Source organism: Hylaeus anthracinus, unplaced genomic scaffold, assembly GCF_026225885.1.
Source record: "Hylaeus anthracinus isolate JK02 unplaced genomic scaffold, UHH_iyHylAnth1.0_haploid 5, whole genome shotgun sequence".
Lineage (NCBI taxonomy): Eukaryota > Metazoa > Arthropoda > Insecta > Hymenoptera > Colletidae > Hylaeus > Hylaeus anthracinus.
In genome coordinates this window covers 12,839,532-12,860,368 of record NW_026535322.1, presented here as the reverse complement: position 1 = coordinate 12,860,368, position 20,837 = coordinate 12,839,532, and the positions used below count along the sequence as shown (strand labels likewise).

General features: G+C 38.6%; 2 protein-coding genes and 1 non-coding gene across 8 annotated transcripts; 2 read left to right on the top strand and 1 right to left on the bottom strand.

Moving 5' to 3' along the window:
* The first annotated feature begins 582 nt into the window (after window positions 1–582).
* On the top strand, window positions 583–13,003 carry LOC128895967 (uncharacterized). 6 transcript variants are annotated; one of them, XM_054159038.1, is made up of 9 exons: window positions 583–856; window positions 4,208–4,546; window positions 9,440–9,704; window positions 10,287–10,540; window positions 10,724–11,109; window positions 11,199–11,437; window positions 11,562–12,178; window positions 12,281–12,700; window positions 12,861–13,003. In XM_054159038.1, exons 2-9 carry the CDS (start codon window positions 4,512–4,514, stop codon window positions 12,862–12,864), a joined length of 2,220 nt encoding a protein of 739 aa, XP_054015013.1. In that variant the 5' UTR covers window positions 583–856; window positions 4,208–4,511; the 3' UTR covers window positions 12,865–13,003. The 6 variants fall into 6 exon arrangements, with proteins under 6 accessions (XP_054015013.1, XP_054015011.1, XP_054015015.1 ...); XM_054159036.1 differs by lacking the exon at window positions 12,861–13,003 and adding an exon at window positions 3,666–4,138 and having other exon boundaries at window positions 12,281–12,853; XM_054159040.1 differs by lacking the exon at window positions 12,861–13,003 and having other exon boundaries at window positions 12,281–12,482; window positions 12,587–12,715.
* Window positions 7,495–7,576, bottom strand: Trnal-aag (transfer RNA leucine (anticodon AAG)). The gene has a single exon. It is a non-coding gene; the product is annotated as a tRNA-Leu (tRNA).
* A 6,619-nt stretch (window positions 13,004–19,622) lies between the features above and the next one.
* Window positions 19,623–20,803, top strand: LOC128895893 (programmed cell death protein 5). The gene is made up of 4 exons (XM_054158869.1): window positions 19,623–19,820; window positions 20,119–20,227; window positions 20,289–20,452; window positions 20,594–20,803. The coding sequence occupies exons 1-4, from the start codon at window positions 19,755–19,757 to the stop codon at window positions 20,648–20,650; spliced, it is 396 nt and encodes a 131-aa protein (XP_054014844.1). The 5' UTR covers window positions 19,623–19,754; the 3' UTR covers window positions 20,651–20,803.
* Window positions 20,804–20,837: the final 34 nt, after the last annotated feature.

Genomic DNA, 20,837 nt, shown 5'->3' with positions numbered 1-20,837 from the left:
TTAAAAATGATAAATATCTCTATATATATTTATAAAAATGAGTTTTCTTTTTTTATAGTTATATCATTGTCTTCGTTTCTTAAAAATTTCAAGCCCCTGAAGGGGCACCACGATAATCTTGCCCGGCGCGCCAATATTGCTAAAATCGGCCCTGATCCACGTCAGTGAAACCATGAATGAATTGCTATAGTTGGTTAGTATTAATGACTTGTACTAGTAATTAATATAGTTGCTTGTCCATTATACAGGATGAGTCGCCTAATATGTCTTCCGAGGAAAATGATTACTTAGAAGGGGAATATACTACATATGACAGACATGGTATTTTTTTTAAACATTACCGCATTCTGTGATAATTTTTTGATTCATATTTTCAAGAGTGTTAAATATAGTTTAGCAAATTTCGTTTCTTACGGCTGGCAGTATGTGCTTGCGACCGAGGGCGCACGGGGGTTTCCATTCACTAGCCGAGATAGTAGAGCCTTTTCAAGTCTTTTTTGTATAGCCATATAGAGAACAACAGCGTGAAATAAAGATCGAGGCGAAACCAACGTGTGATAATTTAATTATATTCAACATTATATTCAACAAAGAGTAGTTGGTTGGTTTGAATAAACTTTATCTTTTAATGTTCCCCATACAAACAACTCAAGCGGATTTAAATCTAGTAAACGTGGTGGCCACTGAACAACTTCACCTTGTCGACCAGTGATCATGGAATGTTCCGTTCAATACTTGATTGGATATTTGCGCGTAAGGAGCAGGACAATCATCGTGCTAGTACCATAATTTGGCACGGTTCTGAAGATCTTATTACAAGTTCGCAGCGATTAGCTCGCTATTACTCGCGACGAAGGTTTGTTCGTAATAATACCGATATCCAGTTCTCACCACGAGAAGGTAGCTGCGAATGAAGACCCGCGAGGGAGATGGAAAGAATCAGAGTTCCTTCGATCTCCTTCTACTACTAAGTAAGAACCCATGGATATGAAAGGAAAAAATTCTCTTCGATTTCCAAAGTCTGAGTCCGACTCTACCAAACAATTATTTTAACTAAGACCGTGTTTTGATGGAAGATGTCTGCGATAAGACATCCTAATGGGATGCAGGAGTTCTCTCAAGACCTGGTTTGGAAGCATCAGGACTCGTCCTAAGTTAGAATCTAATTTAGCGTCGCGTCTATCACAATTTAGCTTAATTTTCTTTGTCAAAAACATTTGCGTGGCAAAGTTAGACGAGGAAATCGGAGGAACTTTGTTTCATCTTATGTCCTTTGTTTCGTACTTACAATTAATAAAGCTTGATTGTACATACCTTAAATCCACGTGAAAGGAAAATAAAAAAAATTAGAGAGTTCCTTCTATCTTCCTCCAGGTCTGGGTTAGGTCTGGGTTAGGTAAGTAAATGATTTTAATCGTCGATTGTGCCCAGCAGCCACCGAGATAATACTCCAAATGATTAATAAATCTTTATTTTGCAAATATCAAAATAAATCAAAATAACAAAATAATAAGGCATGTATTATCTCAAACGGTTTCGAGTTTCAGTTCTCCATATGTCTGAAGTTTGTGATTTTTGGATTTTAAGAAACATTAAAACCATTTACTTTCCGCCGAAACTTGGAATACCTTCTCCATTGATAGGAAAGAACGGTGCGTCACATGTAGGGGTTGTCGAAAGCAGTTAGTCGGCCGCTGCATGGCTATCGCAAAATTTATGACAAGGTCGCGAAGTTACCGTGTCTTGGGGAAGTGGTTGTAAAAACGAGGTATCCAACATCGACGGCCGCTACCTCCAAGTCGACCGGCAATGGGTTTGTCTTACGATTGACTGTTCGGCGAAACATGTGTTCAGACAACGCGACGTTGCATTTCGTTAAGAAAGAAACGTTCCTAAGGGATGGGGGACAGGTAATGAACAAGGGTGGAAGTGTTTTCTGGAAATAAAACTGTTTTTCTCCAGAATTCAGTTTCGAAGTGACCGCCGCAGTGTCAACTGGGAAAAAATGGTGCGCTCAAATCAAGAATGGTTTGAAATATTTTGCGTGTATGTGGAGTGCGGGCGCAATTCGGAGGAGGCAGCGCGGTGTTATCACCAACGATATCCGCGATCGCGGCCGCCGACTGCCAAGAGCTATTGGCAACGCGGCTTTATTCGGATGGGGTCCTCCAACCGAAGTCTGCCGATTCGGGACGCCCTCGCCTACGTTCCGCGAATTCGGAGGAAGACGTCCTGGATCGGATTGCTGAGGATCCCACCCAAAGTGTGCAAGACGTAAGCCGTAACTCGGGGCAAGTTTAACTTTTTACCGCTTTCGTGTTTGCTGTCGGAATTATGTATTCTATTCATACTAACTATTTATGTTGTACTTCAGCGTCAGCCGGTCGTCGGTGCACCGAATTCTTCGGGAGAATTCTCTGCACCCATACAAATATGTGCGGGTGCAGAATTTACTCCCAGAGGATTATGAAAAAAGGGTGGCGTATTCTTTCTCCAATAATACAAATCGACCCCTTTCGGGACCACCAAATATTGGGTGCAAAGGACTCGGTGCAAAGTGATAGTGACCGTGGAAACCCCTGTGTAAAGTGCAGTGAGTTCAGTGACCGGCCGTCCCATCAGCTGAGCCGCGTAGCAGGTACCAGGCCAGGATCGGTGCGATGACCCACTCGTCGCAGCCCTTCTTCACGAAAACAGGTCAACTTACAAGTCAATGGGTGAGTCTAATTTTAATTCTGCCTTCACATGTTAACCCTTAGAAGCCTGATTTTCCAAATTAAATTTTAAAAAATATCAATGTATTTATGATTTAAACAATTTTGACAGCTGACGTTTATTTTTTCAACTTTTGTTCAAAAGAACATTATGCAATGGTAACATACATACAGCCAAATATTAAGAACGAACCAATTGCAAGTGTACAATTCGATTTAAAAGTTCGGTATCAAATTTGAAACTTAGGGCATTTAAGGGTTAATTTCAGGCATTTTTATTACTGGTATTTTTACGTTGTAACACATAAAATGCCTCATTTTGTATTGGCAAATTTTTGTATCCACTTTCTCGACAAATATTTCTATCCTTCAGATCTTTGACGCATTAATGCAAAGTTTAGAGTCTCCTTCATTTTAATTTTCAAACATTTACATATTTTCACCCATTTTCTTATAGTTGTAAGTTGTACATTTTAACGATTCTCATGTTAAAGTTAGATTCAAATTTATTATGATAAATTGTCATTTAAATTTTTTAACGATTACGTATTTGAAGGTAGGAAACGTGTAATTTCTTCATTAAATGTACAGATTTCGATACCTCCTATCTTGATCAGTAACGTTTAATATAAAGAAAAAGTTATATTTGCTTAAAATTTTCATTATAAATCAGACGTTTCATGTGCTACAACCTCACACTGGTATTAACGCGTGCTGTTTTACCGGCCCGCTTGTTCGCTGACTCGAGCCTCCTCCTTACGCCTATGCTCTGAGCGCGCGCTCCTCGAACGCTGTGATTGGTCAATGTTTTTCGTTAATAATTCAAAAACGAAGCCCCATCCGACATTTTTGCAAAGGAAATTGTTGTTCAGAATCGTCTCAGCTACCCCCCATTTCCGGCTCCTCCCCGAGTTTTGGGACACCCTGTATATAATGCTATTATATTTGTAGGAATAATTTCGAGAGAGATCGACTACATGAAAAAGGACTTTGTTTTTGTGATTGTTGCCGAAAAGCCGCACGGCGTAATGCGTTGTGCGCGGTCAGTGTGATATTGAGCGGTATAGAGATCGAGTCGGCGGAAAGCGGTGCCGCCAAAGGCATTTTATACTTGTATTAGGTTGTCCTAAAAGTTTCTTCCATTTCAGTAATAAGTAATACATATACAATATTTTATGTCTAATGTTACATTATTGAATTGCGTACGATTCATTTTACTCCATTACTGTTACAATATTAGCATCTAAGAAATTAGGTTGTCTATTTATATGAACAGTGCCACACAAAATAACTGAATGCAAGTCACGGAAGAAATTTTTGGGAGAACCTAATATATTGTACGTTAAAAGATGTTAATAAACCATATATATATACTTCTTTTAATATAAAGTCTGTCCTCCGTCTTTGAGTCTTACATATTCATGGTGAGATCTGGTAATCGGGACACCCGTCATGTAACCCTTTGATGTCTCTAATACAAACCATCGTTGCAGGTTCAACACGTGACCCGTGCGGCCAGCGGAGGGCAAGTGTTCGCTGATGGTTTTCCTTACACCGCCAACCCGTCCTCCTCGAGTTCTTCGCAGCTGCGCAGGTGTATCGCCGGCACCTTCTCATTAACATCTTGCCCAAAAAGCCAGTCACGCCAGCACTAGGATCTGGCACGGTCGAGTCATCCTATCGATCCTCGTTCCGTTAACGCGACCGTTCCTTTCAACGCTTTCTTACCCTAATCAGAGATCACTTCGACATCGTTGTGTCGCGTATCGGGAGCTGATCATCGAGCAAGAAGATGCAATGGGCGAGGGCAAAAGCGACCGTTCCGGCAAAAGGTAACGTGTGTCTTGCCAGAGCCCTTTAGGTCGTATCGCTCCGGCGGGAAACGGATTGCAGGGTATCGAACTCCTGAAGTTTAACGAACGGCTAAGGAGACTCGTCGAAATCTATTTATAGAATCTCGCGCTCTTTGTGGTTTACCTGGAGTCGTAATTACAAAATTAAGCAAGTTAACACGAGTACTAAACGGTGTCACGGTTTTATGCGTAGATTGTCAAGTTCCTCTTGCCTAATTGGCGATAGTAAAAAGAATGCAGGATTTTGGTTTCTTATTAATAGACTGCGGATTTTTATGCATTTATAGAAAATTTGTATGTGCAAGAACCTACAAAATGCAAACAATATGCAAGAATATAAAAAAGATTGAGAGTAAAATTCATATTATAATATTTGCAGAGTAAAATAAATTCCCATTTAGGTTCAACTTTTGTAGGCACGTTCGCGAAGATTTTATTTTACGTAAAAATCCGCAGTCTACTTATTAATAATGTGAAGATAAATTGTAGTCGTTATATTCATAGGTATTTTACGAAGGATACTGAATCATATTTCTAATTACGTCGCAATGTTTCCAGTTAAATTACTAGAAAGAAAATTAAAAAATAACCCCATTGTTTATTTTTCATTCGTGATATTTCAATGACGGCAACCTTAAAAATAATTGGACGACTCTAAATATAGAAATTACGGGTTTCCAAGGTATTCGTGCATGGCAATGTAAATGTATGATTGGTGGATTCCTGCCTTTGTAGAGATCGAAGCTTCTGTCACGAAAGGAAAGTAAATTCGGGGCGTTCTCTAAAATTGAACATCCATAAATGAATCGCGATTGGCACAGATATCGTGGTCAGGATCGCGAGGCAATCTTACTAATACAGTCGTGTCTGTAACGAATTTATTACTTTAAAGGCATTTCCTGATTTGTAGGCCACTGGTTTAAAGATTATTTTGAACATATAAAGTGTCTTCATGATATTAAGGGTAACAAGTACCAGGGCTAAATGAAAATTGACAAGGATCGTCTATAAATTTGAATCGAGGTCAAATTTCCTGTTCTGGCTAAAAGCGCTCCTCCACAATTTAGCTATTCATCATCTTAAACGAGTGTTAAGTGCTTCTGCAAGGTCTTCAGGGTGCTTAGTGTGATTTCGAGCCCTCGAAAGGTTATGATAAACGAGTAACAAATCTTGCTGCTACATACAAACTATTCATTTAAATAATTAATTGATAATGTAATTTAATTATTTATTTTTATTTGTATTTATTCAGTATACAAAAAAATGTATGTGTAAGCTTTAGGTCAGTGATCACTGGACCGCGGAATTTATGCATTCATGGTGTACAATAATATAGAAAACATACAAAAAGTAATGTACGTTGAATACATTCTACAATTATTGTAATAATACCTTTTGGTTGTGTTTAGCACGTATTTATTATATCAGTTCATATCATAAATGTATCAAATCCGCGTGATCACCTACCGTGAAGAGAATAAGAGCTAGTATAAACATTTCGTAATTTACAGACGAGCACCTTTTAAATAAGTTTACTAAAATTTTGCGAATGTATAGTTTGTAACGTTGAGATGGTCACCCGTAAGCCACTTTTTACATTTCTCTCTCACAATCAGTATTTTCATAGTAAGGATAACATGGCATAAGCAAGTACAACAGGTGGCATAAAACTTATCCCACATCGTAAGAATTCCAACGCCGCCTGATGCGTATATACAGTTAATTTCTGCGCATCTACCTTGCGCACAATCCCACGTCTTCCAAAGATACATTGCTTTCAATATATTTGTACCGGAAGTTTTCAAACGAAAACTCGGTATTAAGGAAAGAAACGAAGGAAGGGTTTCCCTTCCCAAAAAAGGGCAGTTCGGAATCCTAGTATTAGAGCACGCGGCCTCCTTACGCGCTGGAAGGGGACTCGCGTGCAAATCATCGCCAGCTAAATGCATACAGAGCGAAGCATGCGAACCAGTAAAATTGGCGCTGCGTGTGTCCGTGCGTCAACGCCCCCGCAGACATTTATTTGGCGGCTCATGGGGATTCGGTCGTGGACACGGTGAACGAAAATTAAGGTCACGGGGTCGCGTCGGATCCCCGACATCGTGCTAGCCGCTACCCAGTCCGCCCCTTCCTCGCAAGCGACAATTCGGTGCACGAAAGGATCGCCGAATAAGAACGGCCATGAGTTCTCGTGACTTACATTCGTCGTGGGCTGCTTTAAACAAGATTGAAAAGAGAAACGCGTCCTGATCGCGATTGCGATCGCTCTGCCGCGATACATGTGGATGGAAATGACAAATGCTTTTTTATTTCGACGATTTAACCAGGCGGTTCACAACCTTCCTTGACCCATTCAACCCTTTCGCAATGGATAACTTTAATATTTGGACACTTGATTAGTTAATGGTTTGGTTATCAAACGTAAAGTTAGTTGTGTAGCTTATTAGAGTGCATTCGACTTTAATACTGAATTCTCCATTCTTATAATCAAATAATGTGAATACATCCATACATACATGCACGTATGTACATTCAGTCTTATAGATTCAAATTTCTCGTGTCAAAAAATTCTTCTATTCCTTTCATAATTTAAAATTTATTTATCTTAATTATTGCCATAATTTGAAACACTACTTTGCTATTACTTTAGTATGTGCCTTAATTATTTTATCCTTCTACACTGATCAGTCTATCATGACTTATTTACAAAAAACAGTCTATCGCAACTTGTTTAAAAAGTGCTAACATACAAATTATAGAGTGTCTAAATATTAAAGTTACTCAACGTACGTGAACGATTCTTGTACGCGCCCCTACTTTTAAAAGCACTGACTTACCGGATAAAAATACTTCATAGTTCAGCAGCCGATTCTCTTCGATCTGTTTTTACTTTTTCGGCAAGACGTGGTGAGATTAGAAAAAAAATCTGGCAGCGATGGGATTCGAACCCATGCCTCCGAAGAGACTGGTGCCTTAAACCAGCGCCTTAGACCGCTCGGCCACGCTACCCCGTGACAAATCATCATTTATCCGCAATTACGAATTTCTTATCAACATTCTTTCACTATATCGACTCAATCGGGAATCTGCGGACATCCGAGCGTCGAATTTCAAAATTCTGTCGACGCAAAAGAAAGACCTGATTTGATACGAATACAATGATCAATTTCTGAGGAGCAACAACGTCTATCTCATTTAGGTTTGTCCAATATTTGTTGTAGTAAACAGAAATTATTTTAATTGAATGGTTAAAGCATATGTATATTTACAAAAATAGTTTCAAATTATGTTGCGAAAATTAGAATTCAATTCTAGCACAGGATTGTTGTTCAAATTTTGGAATATGGCGTAAGCTCAAAGTGGAAAATAAGGATGTTTGATTCTGATCGGATAACAACGTCGTCGACATCGCCATGGCCGTCAGTGTAACAGCTAAACGTTTTCGTGCTCATGAGCTATTAGGTCGTAACGAAATTTCTTTCTCTGACTCCTCTTCGTAAATCGATGCGTCGCGTCTAGTAGTCTCACTGTAAAGGCATGTAAAGCTTCGTACCACCCTCTTCCTGTTCCTCGTTCAACCCTCTGCGCGTCGCTTCGCTTCGCCTCCTCCACTATCAACCTCCATCCTCCTCCTACAGATTCAGTTTCTCCGTTGGAAGATTTCAGTCCGTTCCGGGCATCCACCCGGGTCGGTGCTCCATTTTTCTCGTATCGCTGGCTCGCCATCGTTTCGCAAAGTTTCCTCGAGGAGTTGTTTCTTCCATCGCCGTTCGATCCTTCCGGGAAACTGTAATTTTCAATTTTTAAGAAGAAATCAGAGATCATAGTCGCTGTAAGATTAAAAGTTCTCGATCTTCTACCATATTCAGGTACGATAAGGATAGCGTTGAATCTACAAAAAAATATAATTAGGCGAAATAATATAATGAATAGATTGAAATAAAAAAATTCTCTTTCAGATATCTCTGAGATATATTTTTGGCTTGCTAGTTTTAGAGTTAATTGCCGATCTAGAAAGAGTGTACACATTTGAAGAGGGCTTCCTACGTTAGTATAGATTGATCTAAACCTTAGCTTAAGAAAGCCTTAGCTGTTTCCAAAAATTGAGCGTTGTAGGTAGACGACACCAACAACTCGGTTAATAGATTCCAGTTGGTAGACGCTGGAATTAAAAAGAACAGAAAGCGTTAAGCATCGATTTTGGCAGAAGTACGCAACGTACCACGCGATCCGTCTCCTCGATTTTATTGTGAAGTGGTCGGGCAACTAACCCCGATTTCATGAATGAGACTCGTTAATACATATATGTATACACACACGGGTGTTCCTCGAAGTAGGTGGAGGTTGAACGACCAATTGGTTAAAAACCGATAACATCGCCTGGGTAGGGTAAACACGCTCCAGAACGTAATTTACCAATGCGATAACAGTGGCCAGTATTTCATTAGCCTAAAAGATAAGGGAGGATCGATAGTTCTTACAATATGAACTCCGATGAAAGCCGGGTTTCTTCGATTGATCGTCGCTTAATTTGTCGGATTTGCCTCAAAGGGAACCATAAAGATAGCGTGCTCTAGGAGTCCTTTACGGGGACTTCATTTCAGAGGCGTAATTATGTTTCTAATATCAATATATATCTAGAACTATTATAGGGCTACGCGCACCTTTCTAAGGTGAACACTTTGAAACTTAATTAAACTATGGAACTTAATAAACTTATAAAGCTAATAAAATATAAAATTTTAGCTTAAGCTAACAAATAATAAGCATAGATATAAAATATCTATTGTAGAATATATATATATATATATATAAAATAATATATAGAATAAGATGAGTTTACGATAACAGCTTTTGCTAACTGTTACACAGGCAAAGGTCCTCCGCTAGGGGTGCCAACAAATCGTCCTCGGACACTGAGCTAGCGCACGGCAAAGGAAAAGGGCGGAAAATCAAATCCAAGGAGAAATGGCCCCTCTTGGAAGGGTTAACAGTCGACGAGTTGGCTCGTTATCGGAGAAGACGTGTCCAAGGTCAACCAAAGGACAATCTTAGACTTCAACCTGAAGTGGAGGACAAAATTCCCGTTACCGAGTATTGCGAGACCTTCGGAGCGATCAGCGAAGATTCGCTCAAGGTTTGTTGTCACACCGAAACTATAACAAGAGAGATCTATTAAACTAATAATATTTAGACATAAATAGATTCATACATTTCTGTAGAAAATTACAAATCGCATCGACTAATGGACTTAAAAATATTGGGTTGTCCAGAAAGTTCGTGGCAATTTTTAAGAAAAATTCAAAGGCACATTTGAATTTTGACATATATTTATTGAATTATATAAATACCATTTTGTTCCACGATCTTGCCACCTTTTAATAGATGCACCCATGTTAATTGTTTTCAACCATTCCAATATAAACAGACGTGTACCACCTAACAAAAATCGGCACGGACTTTCCAGACAAACTAATATATGATCTCATTTTTAAACAAAATGTTAATGACCTTCGTATGTCCTCTACGCGTCCACCTACAAATAAAAAAACAATAATATCATAATAAGTTAGTAACCTGGGGTGGTAGTGTCTGGTGAACCACCATGTATGTACTTAAATTTACCTTTTGATTAACTAGGCAGAATTTAATTATTGAAGAAAGAAAAAAATGGAATGTTGATGGCATTTTCTATTCAGAGACATATCCCTTGCCGTAGGAAAATGTCTGGCTGGAAAAGAACAAAGAAGTCGAAGATATCCAATTGAAGGATTCGATTGAAGATGCACAACCCTCGGATGGTGAAGAGTTCAAGGCAGAAGAAACGAAATCTACCGATATTCAACCCAAAAGCAACGATCCTGCGACTTCCGTGGCACTGGTTGAGGATGATAAAACGATGGAGACCGAAATTACACGTTCCAAGGTCGTTACCCATGTCAATCCTTCCAAACGACCATCTCTTATTAGAAGGTACAGTTTTAGTCCCAGTAAACATTCTTTGAACAATCCTATTTATTTTCAAACAAATATTTATTCCTTTTGTATAAATTACAAAATTTCTGTCCATTTTGAAAGTTCTATCACTCCTCACAATCACTCTTAGAATATTAAAAGAGGAACTACTATTTCTGTTATTTTTGCGTTCAATAAAAGAAGGACTACTTCAAAGTGGGATGGAGACCTATATAAAAACACGGAAACGTGTTCGTCGTATGTAGCCTACGAGGGTCAACATAGGCCTGAACTTGCTCGTAGGCCCACGTCCTTGAAGATGGAAGGTGATTTGGAAACGACGACCGAGAAGTGCGAAAAATTCATCCAGTGGCTGAACGTCAGCCGTCCTGAACTGATGCGTGTGCCGACGCATCTAAAACTCGAGGGTGACTTCGAAACGTCGACGGAGAACCATGAAAAGTACGTGCCATTCGTGGGTGTGCGAAGACCAGGGTTGCTCAGGCAGAATACCAACCTGAAACTAGAAGGGGAGTCTACGTTTTTGCCAGAGTACATGGACGTTTTTAAAAAGCATAACAATAGAGGTAACGTTTCAAATATTCCTTTAACATCGAGTTCGAAATCCTTGATACGATTTTAAATCTTGCCGTATCTTGATTTATTTGTTTTGCAGTGCGTTCGCTGCCAGTTAAACCTGAAACACATCTAAAGACTGGAACAGACTTTTTTCAGAGTACAGAGAACACCGATAATTTCGGTAATTCTCGTTTCAAAGAAGCGCAATTAAATAGCGAGAAAGAGATGCGAAAGGAGAAAAATGCGAAGGAGGAAGAGATGAAAATGTTGGTCTCAAAATTAGAAGATTTAAAGGGTCCGCCACTTGAAATTCCTGAGTATAAAGACGCGTACAAGGCAAGGTTACATTCCCTCTTATCCTAGGCGCTTTTCCACTAACGTTATTTGAAATATTATTTGCAACATTCCACGTTACCTTACTTTACGACTATTTCGTTTCTGAAATACGACAATGTTTCAGAACTTCCCCAGAGAGCGTCCCAAAATTGTAAAACCTGAGGACGAAATCGGACGAGCAGATGGTTCTAAAGTGCCTTCGTCGCCTACGACGAAGTTTGCAACGAAAATCGACCAAGATCCGGAATACAAATCAAAATACTTGGATTATCAAAGAGACCATGCTGTCTACAGAAAACCATCATTGACGATGAAATCGACGTTAATTCCTTCGGACCATGAAGCAAGTTTTTGTAAACAAGAATCTAAACGATACGATTACGAGCTTACGAGCGAAATGAGGTCTCAATACGTTCCTTATGGCCGCGTACCAAATGTTGAGCCTTTGAGGATGCCATCGAGCTTGCGTTTAGAAGGGAATCTGGACCTTGAACCGGAATATAGAACGGCTTATTGTACAAAACGGGAAAATCAATTGTACACAGAACCGAAGATGCATCGTAGACGAGATCGTAGTTTAAGTGCTTCCAGACGAAAAGATAATTATTGGATAAATAATAATATAGAGCAATTCGACTGTGTAAACACTGCGCAGGATCAAGACGCGTTTCAAGTATTGCGTACTTCTTCGGGTATTCATGAGGAAAATATATGCGGTAAACCGCCATCAGGTAGTCGAAGGTTTGTGTAAAAAATTTGTATTAATCTAGTCACTCTACTGCAAGGATCTTTAACCCTTTTAAAAAGTATCAATTAATTGATGTAAATATTATAATAATACAGAGGCTCGAGAACGTCGTTAACTCAAGTCCAAAGACCAATGCAGGTAGATGCGGCAGAATACAACAGATTAAAAGATGAGTCGACTAATCCTACTTATAGACTCCATGTCTGTAATGTTGACGACGAACCCCAAGGTTTCCGACGTAGACGATCGCCATCACTTCAGTCTTCCGGAAGGATATGTAATCCTTCACCCGATCATGTACTTCAAAACGATGTTAGACCATATTCTCCTAGTTTTGGCAAGGGCACTAACCAACACACTAATGGTCAATCATTTGTTGTTTTGGATAATGAAATTTTTAGCACAAATAAAAATGAGAGACGCAGACGACGAACAGATAGAAATTACAATATAGATGGCACACTTGCCCATTCTAAGGGAAGAACTAGAACCACAACCAATTGGATGCCGCCATGGTACGACAGTACAAACACTATTTAAAGCAACATGTGTATTTCAAACATTTTTGTTTGTCTTATATAAAAAATATAAAGGGCTTCGCAGTTTATAATATTGGCCTAAAAGCAATAAAGTTTTGCAAAACCCAAAATATGAATTAATAATCATTTCTTCTAGGTAAATAAAATCAATAAAAATCTAACTATGTTTAAGGTGAGTTTAATATACAATACTCGCAAATTTTGTCATAATGTAACGAAGCATGCAAAAAATATTTTAAATTATAAAATCTTGGTTATCACTGCTTCAGTTGAAAACATAATTAAAAAATAACTATTTTTCAATTCTTTAAACAATATTTACTTACCCAGTAATTCTTAATGCGATCATACTTGCAACACATTTATACTGCTCCGATATATCTTGATGGCAAATTTTAGAAATCTATCAACATTATCTAATAAAATAAATCTAATAATATTATTAAAATGCAAAATATTCGTTTACTATAATACTGTGGAGACAACTAATTCGTAAACATTCTAATTAACACTATTTATTAAAGAAAATTTATGATTTTTACGAAATCTATCTCATAATATTAAATCATATTTTTATTTTTGAACTAATTATTTACACGATCTATCATACAATAGTAATTGTTATAATCGACATTAAAAAAATATTTACAAATAGAATTCATCACTTCACATTGCTTCTACAATACGTATATACATCGAAACAATTCAAGCTTCGACTGGACTGCATATGCGTACAATCGTAAGTTCCATATAGCCGTTCGATGCGTTCGATTGGTACGTCGATTATCGACTAACTTCGTACTTTTGGGTGCGCAGGAGACAAACTAACGCCACCAACGGAAAGTAGGTGAACTACTAGATAGTTTTTCCCGTTTTTCAGGCACAATAATGAAAAAAACATATAATAATTATGCATTTCGTAATCAGAGGAAGTAAATCTATCGTCTCGTCAACTGTTCTTTGGAAAAAATTGAAAAAAAAGAATTTCTTGCCTTTGAACGTATTTTTAGCATGTTTCAAAAGCGAAATTGCAAAATGTGTAACTATCCCCCGCAGCGGAATTTTATAAGGAACAGTTTAAAACAAAATTCAGCCGGAAAGGTCACTTCCTCGCCTCATAAAATTACAATGGCATTGTCGTTATGAAATCGAGAAGACTGATGCGCTTGCACAATGACTTGAGTTCCACGCTCTCCGCCACAGCACACCACAGCGCTGGTGTCGTCTCTCCTGCTGCTGGTGTGCCGATAATCTAAAAATGCCTTTCAGCATGGTTCAGTACCGTACTAAGAGTATGAAGCGCCCGAGCTTATATAATTTACTTTTGCATGTATGTATATATATTCAATATTATATTGTTAAGAAACGTCATGTATATGTTAAGGTTGTTTATAGTTAGTTAGTTATATCTTATTCTCTTTGCGGAGTACAAGCGGAACGGAGGTCCGCTTACATTTCTTCCTCTTAACACTACTTATACACTAAGTCTTAATTCTCTACCTTACATCTAACTTTTCCTTCCATTCGCACCTGCAAGAGAGAGAGAGAGAGAGAGAGAGAGAGAGAGAGAGAGAGAGAGAGAGAGAGAGATTCCATTCATCTATTCCCACACACACTCTCATTCCTGACCTCCGTTTCCGCCGCTCGTCCTTGCTCTTATCTCTTCCACTCTCCTCATCCACACCTCCCCTTCCCCCTCTTCCCCTAATACCTCCGTCACAACCTCCTGCCACTTTTTCTCTATCCCAGTCCGTACATTCCTCCCATACATACTCCCACGACTCTATTCCTCCCCAACAAACCCTGCATCTTCTTCTATCCTCCTCTTCCCAATACCTTCCCCCTTTCATTTTATCCCCTAACCTATACCCTGCCACCAACTGCACTTCCTTTCCTCCCAATTCTTCGTCAAATACCTTGGCACCCCCTCTCCTTTTATCATTTTATACCATGTATTGTACCTTGACTCCACTATCTTCCTCCACCTTTCTTCCCTCTTACTTCCCTCTCTCCCTTCTTACTATCTCTTCCCCTCTCAATCGTCCTTCATCCCTCCACTCCTCCACCTCCCCTATACTCCACCCCTTTCTTTCCCAAAATTCTCTCCTCTCCTCCTCTCATTCTCCTAAAACCCTACCCCTCACTGCTCTCCCTCTTATCTCCATCCAACATTTCCTCGCCAGCTCCCCTCCTTTCCCTTCACTTAATTTCCTTTCATATCCCCATGCCCTCATACATATATACCAGCCCTTCCTCCCAACAACTTCCACTGCATCTCTTCCCTCACCATGTATCCTGGCATCGTTCTTCCCACTCCCAATATCCACTTCAAAAATCTCTCCTGAACCATCTCTATTTTCTCCCTCCCCTTCCATCCCCATACTTCTACCCCATACCCCATAACTGACCACACCAGCTTGTCAAATAGTCATACCCTTTTACCCCAATTTTTCGCGAATTTCCTTCTTCCTATCCCCCATACCTGTCTCATCGCTATCATCCCTTTCTTAATTCTCTCATTAACCTGTTCTTCCTGCTTCCCATTCGCCATTAACACGTAGCCCAGGTATTTAAATTTCTTCACCTCTTCAATCTCTCTGCCCTTCCACCTCCATTTCACCTTCCCTTTCCTCCCACCCCCACTCTTACATCTCATCATCTTCGTCTTCCCTAAATTCACCTCCAGCTTCTTCTCCTCAATGTACCTTTCCAATCTCGCCACCACCCCTTTCATTCCATCTTCATCCTCCGCCATCACCGCTATATCATCCGCATAAACCAGCGTGTATATCTTTTCCTCTCCGACCTTCATCCCTCCCCATCCTCCATTCTTCAGTACCTCTTCCATGTCCGCCAGTAAAATCGTGAAGAGCATTGGACTTAGCGGACATCCTTGTCTCACCCCTCTCTCCGTCCAAAAACTCTCCCCCTCTTTCTCCCCTTCCCTCACTTTACTTCTCGTCTCCCTCAAAATCTCCACGCACCTCCTCACCAGCCCTTCTCTCACCCCCACCTTCCTCATCGACTCCGCTAATACCTTCCTATCCACCGAATCAAAAGCTGCCTTCAAGTCCACAAACAGTACTATCAACTTGCCCCCCTTCCTTGCTATCTGCCTGTTCATTAGATAGTTGAGGACATAGATGTTATCCATTGTCCCCACTCTATTCCTGAATCCTGTCTGATTCGGTGGTAGAATCCCTCTTTCCTCTATCTTCTTCCTTAGCCTCTCCGCCAACACCCCCACATACACCTTGTATATACACACACCGTCTGCGTAAGCGTCACCCCTCTGTACTCCTTCACTCTTGTCCCATCTCCTTTTTTTACCACTGGCACTACAACTCCTTCCGACCAGTCTTGTGGCCAGCCTTCCTCTCTCCACACCCGGTTACAAATTTCCCATAATCTTTCCTGTTAAGGTTGTTTATATTGCATTGCAATTAATTGATACAGAATAATCTGTTACGATAATTTCAAAGAAGTAAATAATAAAAAACTGATATGATATTTATAATATGGTACGAAAATAATAAAGTACTAATTGTTATTTGTGGAATGTAATGATAGTATGCAATATAAAAAATATTGTATAATAAAAATGGTAAAACGTTTATGAACATTATTTTTGAATATACGTAATTACATAAGAAAAAGCACACTAACAAAGGGAAGGCACGGATGTTGCAATCGCTTTTGCAACGACACCCTATGGAGACCGTAGTACGCATGTAGTACTGCAAAACCATTTTGGCTTTTTTCAGAATGGGCGTTTGTTGTCGATGTACAATAAAAGCATCTAGCAGGGTTTGTTGAATACATTGGTAGGGTATTAGGTTGTAACGCTGCCGGCCCGGGTACGAATCCCGATTAATGTTTTTTTTTTTCAATTTTCTATCAGAAATATACTTTTTGTATATTATGTACTATATATTGTATATTATATATTACCTTACGCATATTTTAAGGTTAAAATTAATTTTTAACGTAACATCATGGCGGAATACCTACTTGCTGTAAGTGAGTAAGTCTTTGCAACGATTTTTATGTTTGGTCGTAAGTTTATGTCGTTTTATCGTGACAGTCACATGAAGGAAGGTTTGAAAGTTTGAAAATGGATAGTGATTCTGTGCGTACAAGTTGTTTTGAAGAAATAGTCATCGATAGCACAGAATCCAAGCGTAAAGAGGACAGAATGTGTGTACTGTTTTCTCTTTCTCTGGCGTGTGTATTCTCCGGAATACTACTGTTAGTTGTATATGTTAGAGAAATAATTTCAGAGATTGGTATTGCTTCTCTCAAAGGTGGCAACACTGAGAAACAACAGATTGTGTGCGAGTGTGAATGTCCGGAGAAGACCCTGTTAGAATGTCGGAATGAACGAACGTGCTAAGCGTAAAACAGTAAAGTGTGGTTCAAGAACTGTATGTTATAATCTAAGGACACCGTCCATAATAATCGCAGATAATGAGTGTTCATTTAGTGTGTTAAATTAACCATAAACTGAATATATTTTTCTTTATATTATTTAAGAAACACAAATAACTGCGCACGTTTTATTTCCTTTTCCTCACTGAACCTCATCAGTATATATACGTTCCATTCATTCGATTTTACTAGTGCTAAAATGAGAAAGCATGTTATCTTCTATCATTCTCCAAAGTACAACACCTGTGCTCGAGCGATCACTTTATAGTTTGCCGCTACACCAAACCCCCTGTTTTGTCTACGGGTTCCTTCTCGTCACGCTCGAGAACGGTCAACCCGAATACCATACCTGTTTCGAAATAAGCAACTCGCCGGTCCCGATCGAATTACTTATTTCGAGACATTGCTGTACTTGTTTCTATTTGTATAATGAATTTCAATATATTTATTTCTATTCTACATAGATATGCTTGGTACGCATCATGGCTATCAAAAAATCGAGTACATTTCATTAACGTAAATTAAGCGGTATTCCCAGTAGAATTAAATAAACAAATTTGCAGTTGTGAATCTAAAGCATTCATTCGATGTACATGGTGATTAAAATTTTTATTTCCGCTGCTTTTTCGAAAATTATCACCCAAGTTCATATACATCATATATTCAAAATGGAAATTGTTTGTTTTAAAAAATATATCCGCACATTAGTTATAAATAAGTCATATTTAACGAATGTATTTTTTAAAAGAAAGTGAAAAAAAAGAATAGTGTAAGAATGTTTCAACGGGACTCGAACTCGCGACAGAGGAATTATTATGTTGATGTTTTACTGACAATGCCGAATTCGCTATTGACAGAGTCGCTTATAATTCACCAAGTAAGCAGCAATAATAACTTCAATGTTGAATATCTCGTAAATTATAAATCGTCTGCCCTCAAAACTGAATATCATTCGCTTCAGTTTTCCACTGTGCAAAGGCTCGTGACAAAATTAGCGTCATATCTGGGCCCGTTCCCTTGTCACTCTCTCTTTCTTCTTCATCAAACTGTCTCTTTCTAGTAATTAAGATACACCTTTTTAGTCGTGCGTATACTTCATTGATGCTATGTTCGCTGCGCGTGCGCGAAAAAACCCAGCCGACTACGACACCTGCGAACCAAGTCGGAAAGCGTGTTTAGATGGTCGACACGGTAACAGAAAGGAAGACGACGACAGCGCTGGGGTGGAAAACAGGATATTGAGGCAGCCATGTTGGCATATGAATCGTCTCAATCGTAGCGACAACACCATTGTAATTTTACGAAGCGAGGAAGTAACCTTTTTCACTGATTTTTTTTTTAAACTATTCCTTGTAAAATGGTGCTGCAGAGGATAGTTAAAGATTTTTGGAAAAAGACCCACAAAAAATGTCTTGTCGTTAAACGTATTTTTAGTACGTTTCAAAAGCGAATTGCAAAATGTGTAACTATCCCCTGCAGCGGAATTTTATAAGGAACAGTTTAAAAAAAAATCAGCCGGAAAGATCGCTTCTTCGCCTCATAAAATTACAATAACTGTTTGGAAAATTACAAACGTTTAACATCATTCTGTCTTTGTCTCTCCTTCGATTATTGTATCTACCTCTCTGTCACAGCATCATTGGAGAGACAAAGATCTATCTATCTATCTATCCTTGTCCCAGAGCTTCCTACTTTTTTCACAACTGTCGCTGAAGTCAACTCGGAGTTTTGCTGGATCTCCATCAGTGATGCCACATGCTATGATCTAGGGATGGCGTGAGAAATCACTAACAGTGATTTTTTACGGTGATAACACAATCACGATCGTAGTCGAATCACGAATTACTGTGAAAAATCATCGTGAATGAGCAGGATCGTGATTGAATCACGTGTGATTCAAAAGTAGCAGTTTACGCAGGGCCGGTTTTAGCAATCTTGGCGCCCCGGGCAAGATTATCATGGCGCCCCTTCAGAGGTATATACAGGGTGTCTCAAAAATGTTGTAACACCTTGAAAAGGGTGGTTCAGGAGGTGATTTGAAACAACTTTTTCCTTAGCGAAAATGTTGTCCGAGGTTTCGTTAAGGAGATATTAACAGAAAACTCCGACCAATCAGAGCGCGAGTATGCCGGTGGAGCGTCAGCTACGTGATAGGCGGCCGCGCTCATACGCTACCGCGGGCGCTCCAACGGTATACGCGCGCTCTGATTGGTCGGGATTTTTTGTTAATATCTGCTTAACGAAGTCTCGAACAACATTTTCGCTAAGGAAAAAGTTGTTTCAAATCACCTCCCGAATCACCATCACACCCTTTTCAAGGTGTTACTTTCAATTTTCATTTATAATTCTATTTTTCTTTGGAGCGACTAAGGGCGTCAGTTTTATGGTCGTGTTAGATACTTCATTGACGCTAAAACCAGTGCGCATGCGCGACTAGGAGCCAAATCTGACATCACTGACTTTAATAAGAATTCCCAATTACGATCAGTGATCATCAGTGATTGAGATTGAGGTGTCGTGTGTTCAGTGGAAAAATATATCGAATTTACACCAAATCTCTTACAAATCTTATAGATACTAATAAAAGTTAGTAATACACAACATGTCGGACCCAGAATTGGAAGCGATACGACAACAACGATTAGCACAGTTACAAGCACAATATAAGGTATATCGATCAATTTTGTTGTTTTGCTCAGGACAGAACTACTATATAACACATAATTTTGAAAAGTAATGAATAACAGAATATAAGACTATAAATGAAAATAAAATACAATCATAACCTATACATCAAATTATTGCAATATGAGAATTGAAAATACGTTATTATTCATTCCAATTCCTCCAGATTAAGCTTATTTCATTATTTTCAAGTTATGTCGAAATCAAACTATTTTTAAATACAGTCTGCAGTCATTGTAAATAGTTATATATCCATTTATTTTTAATGCATAAATTCTTAGCCCGGCAATGTTGACAACAAACAAGCAATGGAAGAGAAGAGGCAAGAAATGGAAGACATGAAAAATTCAATTCTTTCTCAAGTATTAGATCAATGCGCCAGAACGAGACGTAAGAATATTAACATACTCAAGTTTCATATAATTGACTACATTATATTATTATTTTTTAGTGAATATATTATGCCTTGGAAAACCTGAGAAAGGAAAAATGATAGAGAGTATGATATTAAATATGGCACAGCGAGGTTTATTAAATGGTAAACTTGGAGAAAAACAATTAATTAATTTAATTAAAGGTGCGAATCAACAAACGCAACGGCAAACTGTTGTAAAGGTATGATAAAATATGTTACACGTGTAGTAATACATTAATCATCCAAATGTTGATTATCTAACTGACCAATTGTTAAAACAAATCAAGATGTGTGTATATTTGTAAAATGACAAAAAATTAGTAAGTAATATTAAATTTCAGTTTGACAGGCGAAGAGCAGCATTAGATTCCGATGATGATGATTTATCAAACTTATAGGTATTACCTAGGTTACCATCTTGATAACATTAATTTTACACTGTGTTTTATTTTCAAACAAGAATGGAGATTACAATCTATATATATGCTTAATTAGTTGTATATTCTTATTTTTTATGGTATATTGAAATAAATAAAAATGATAAACAGTCATCTCATTCAATTAAATCTAAAATTATCAAAATGA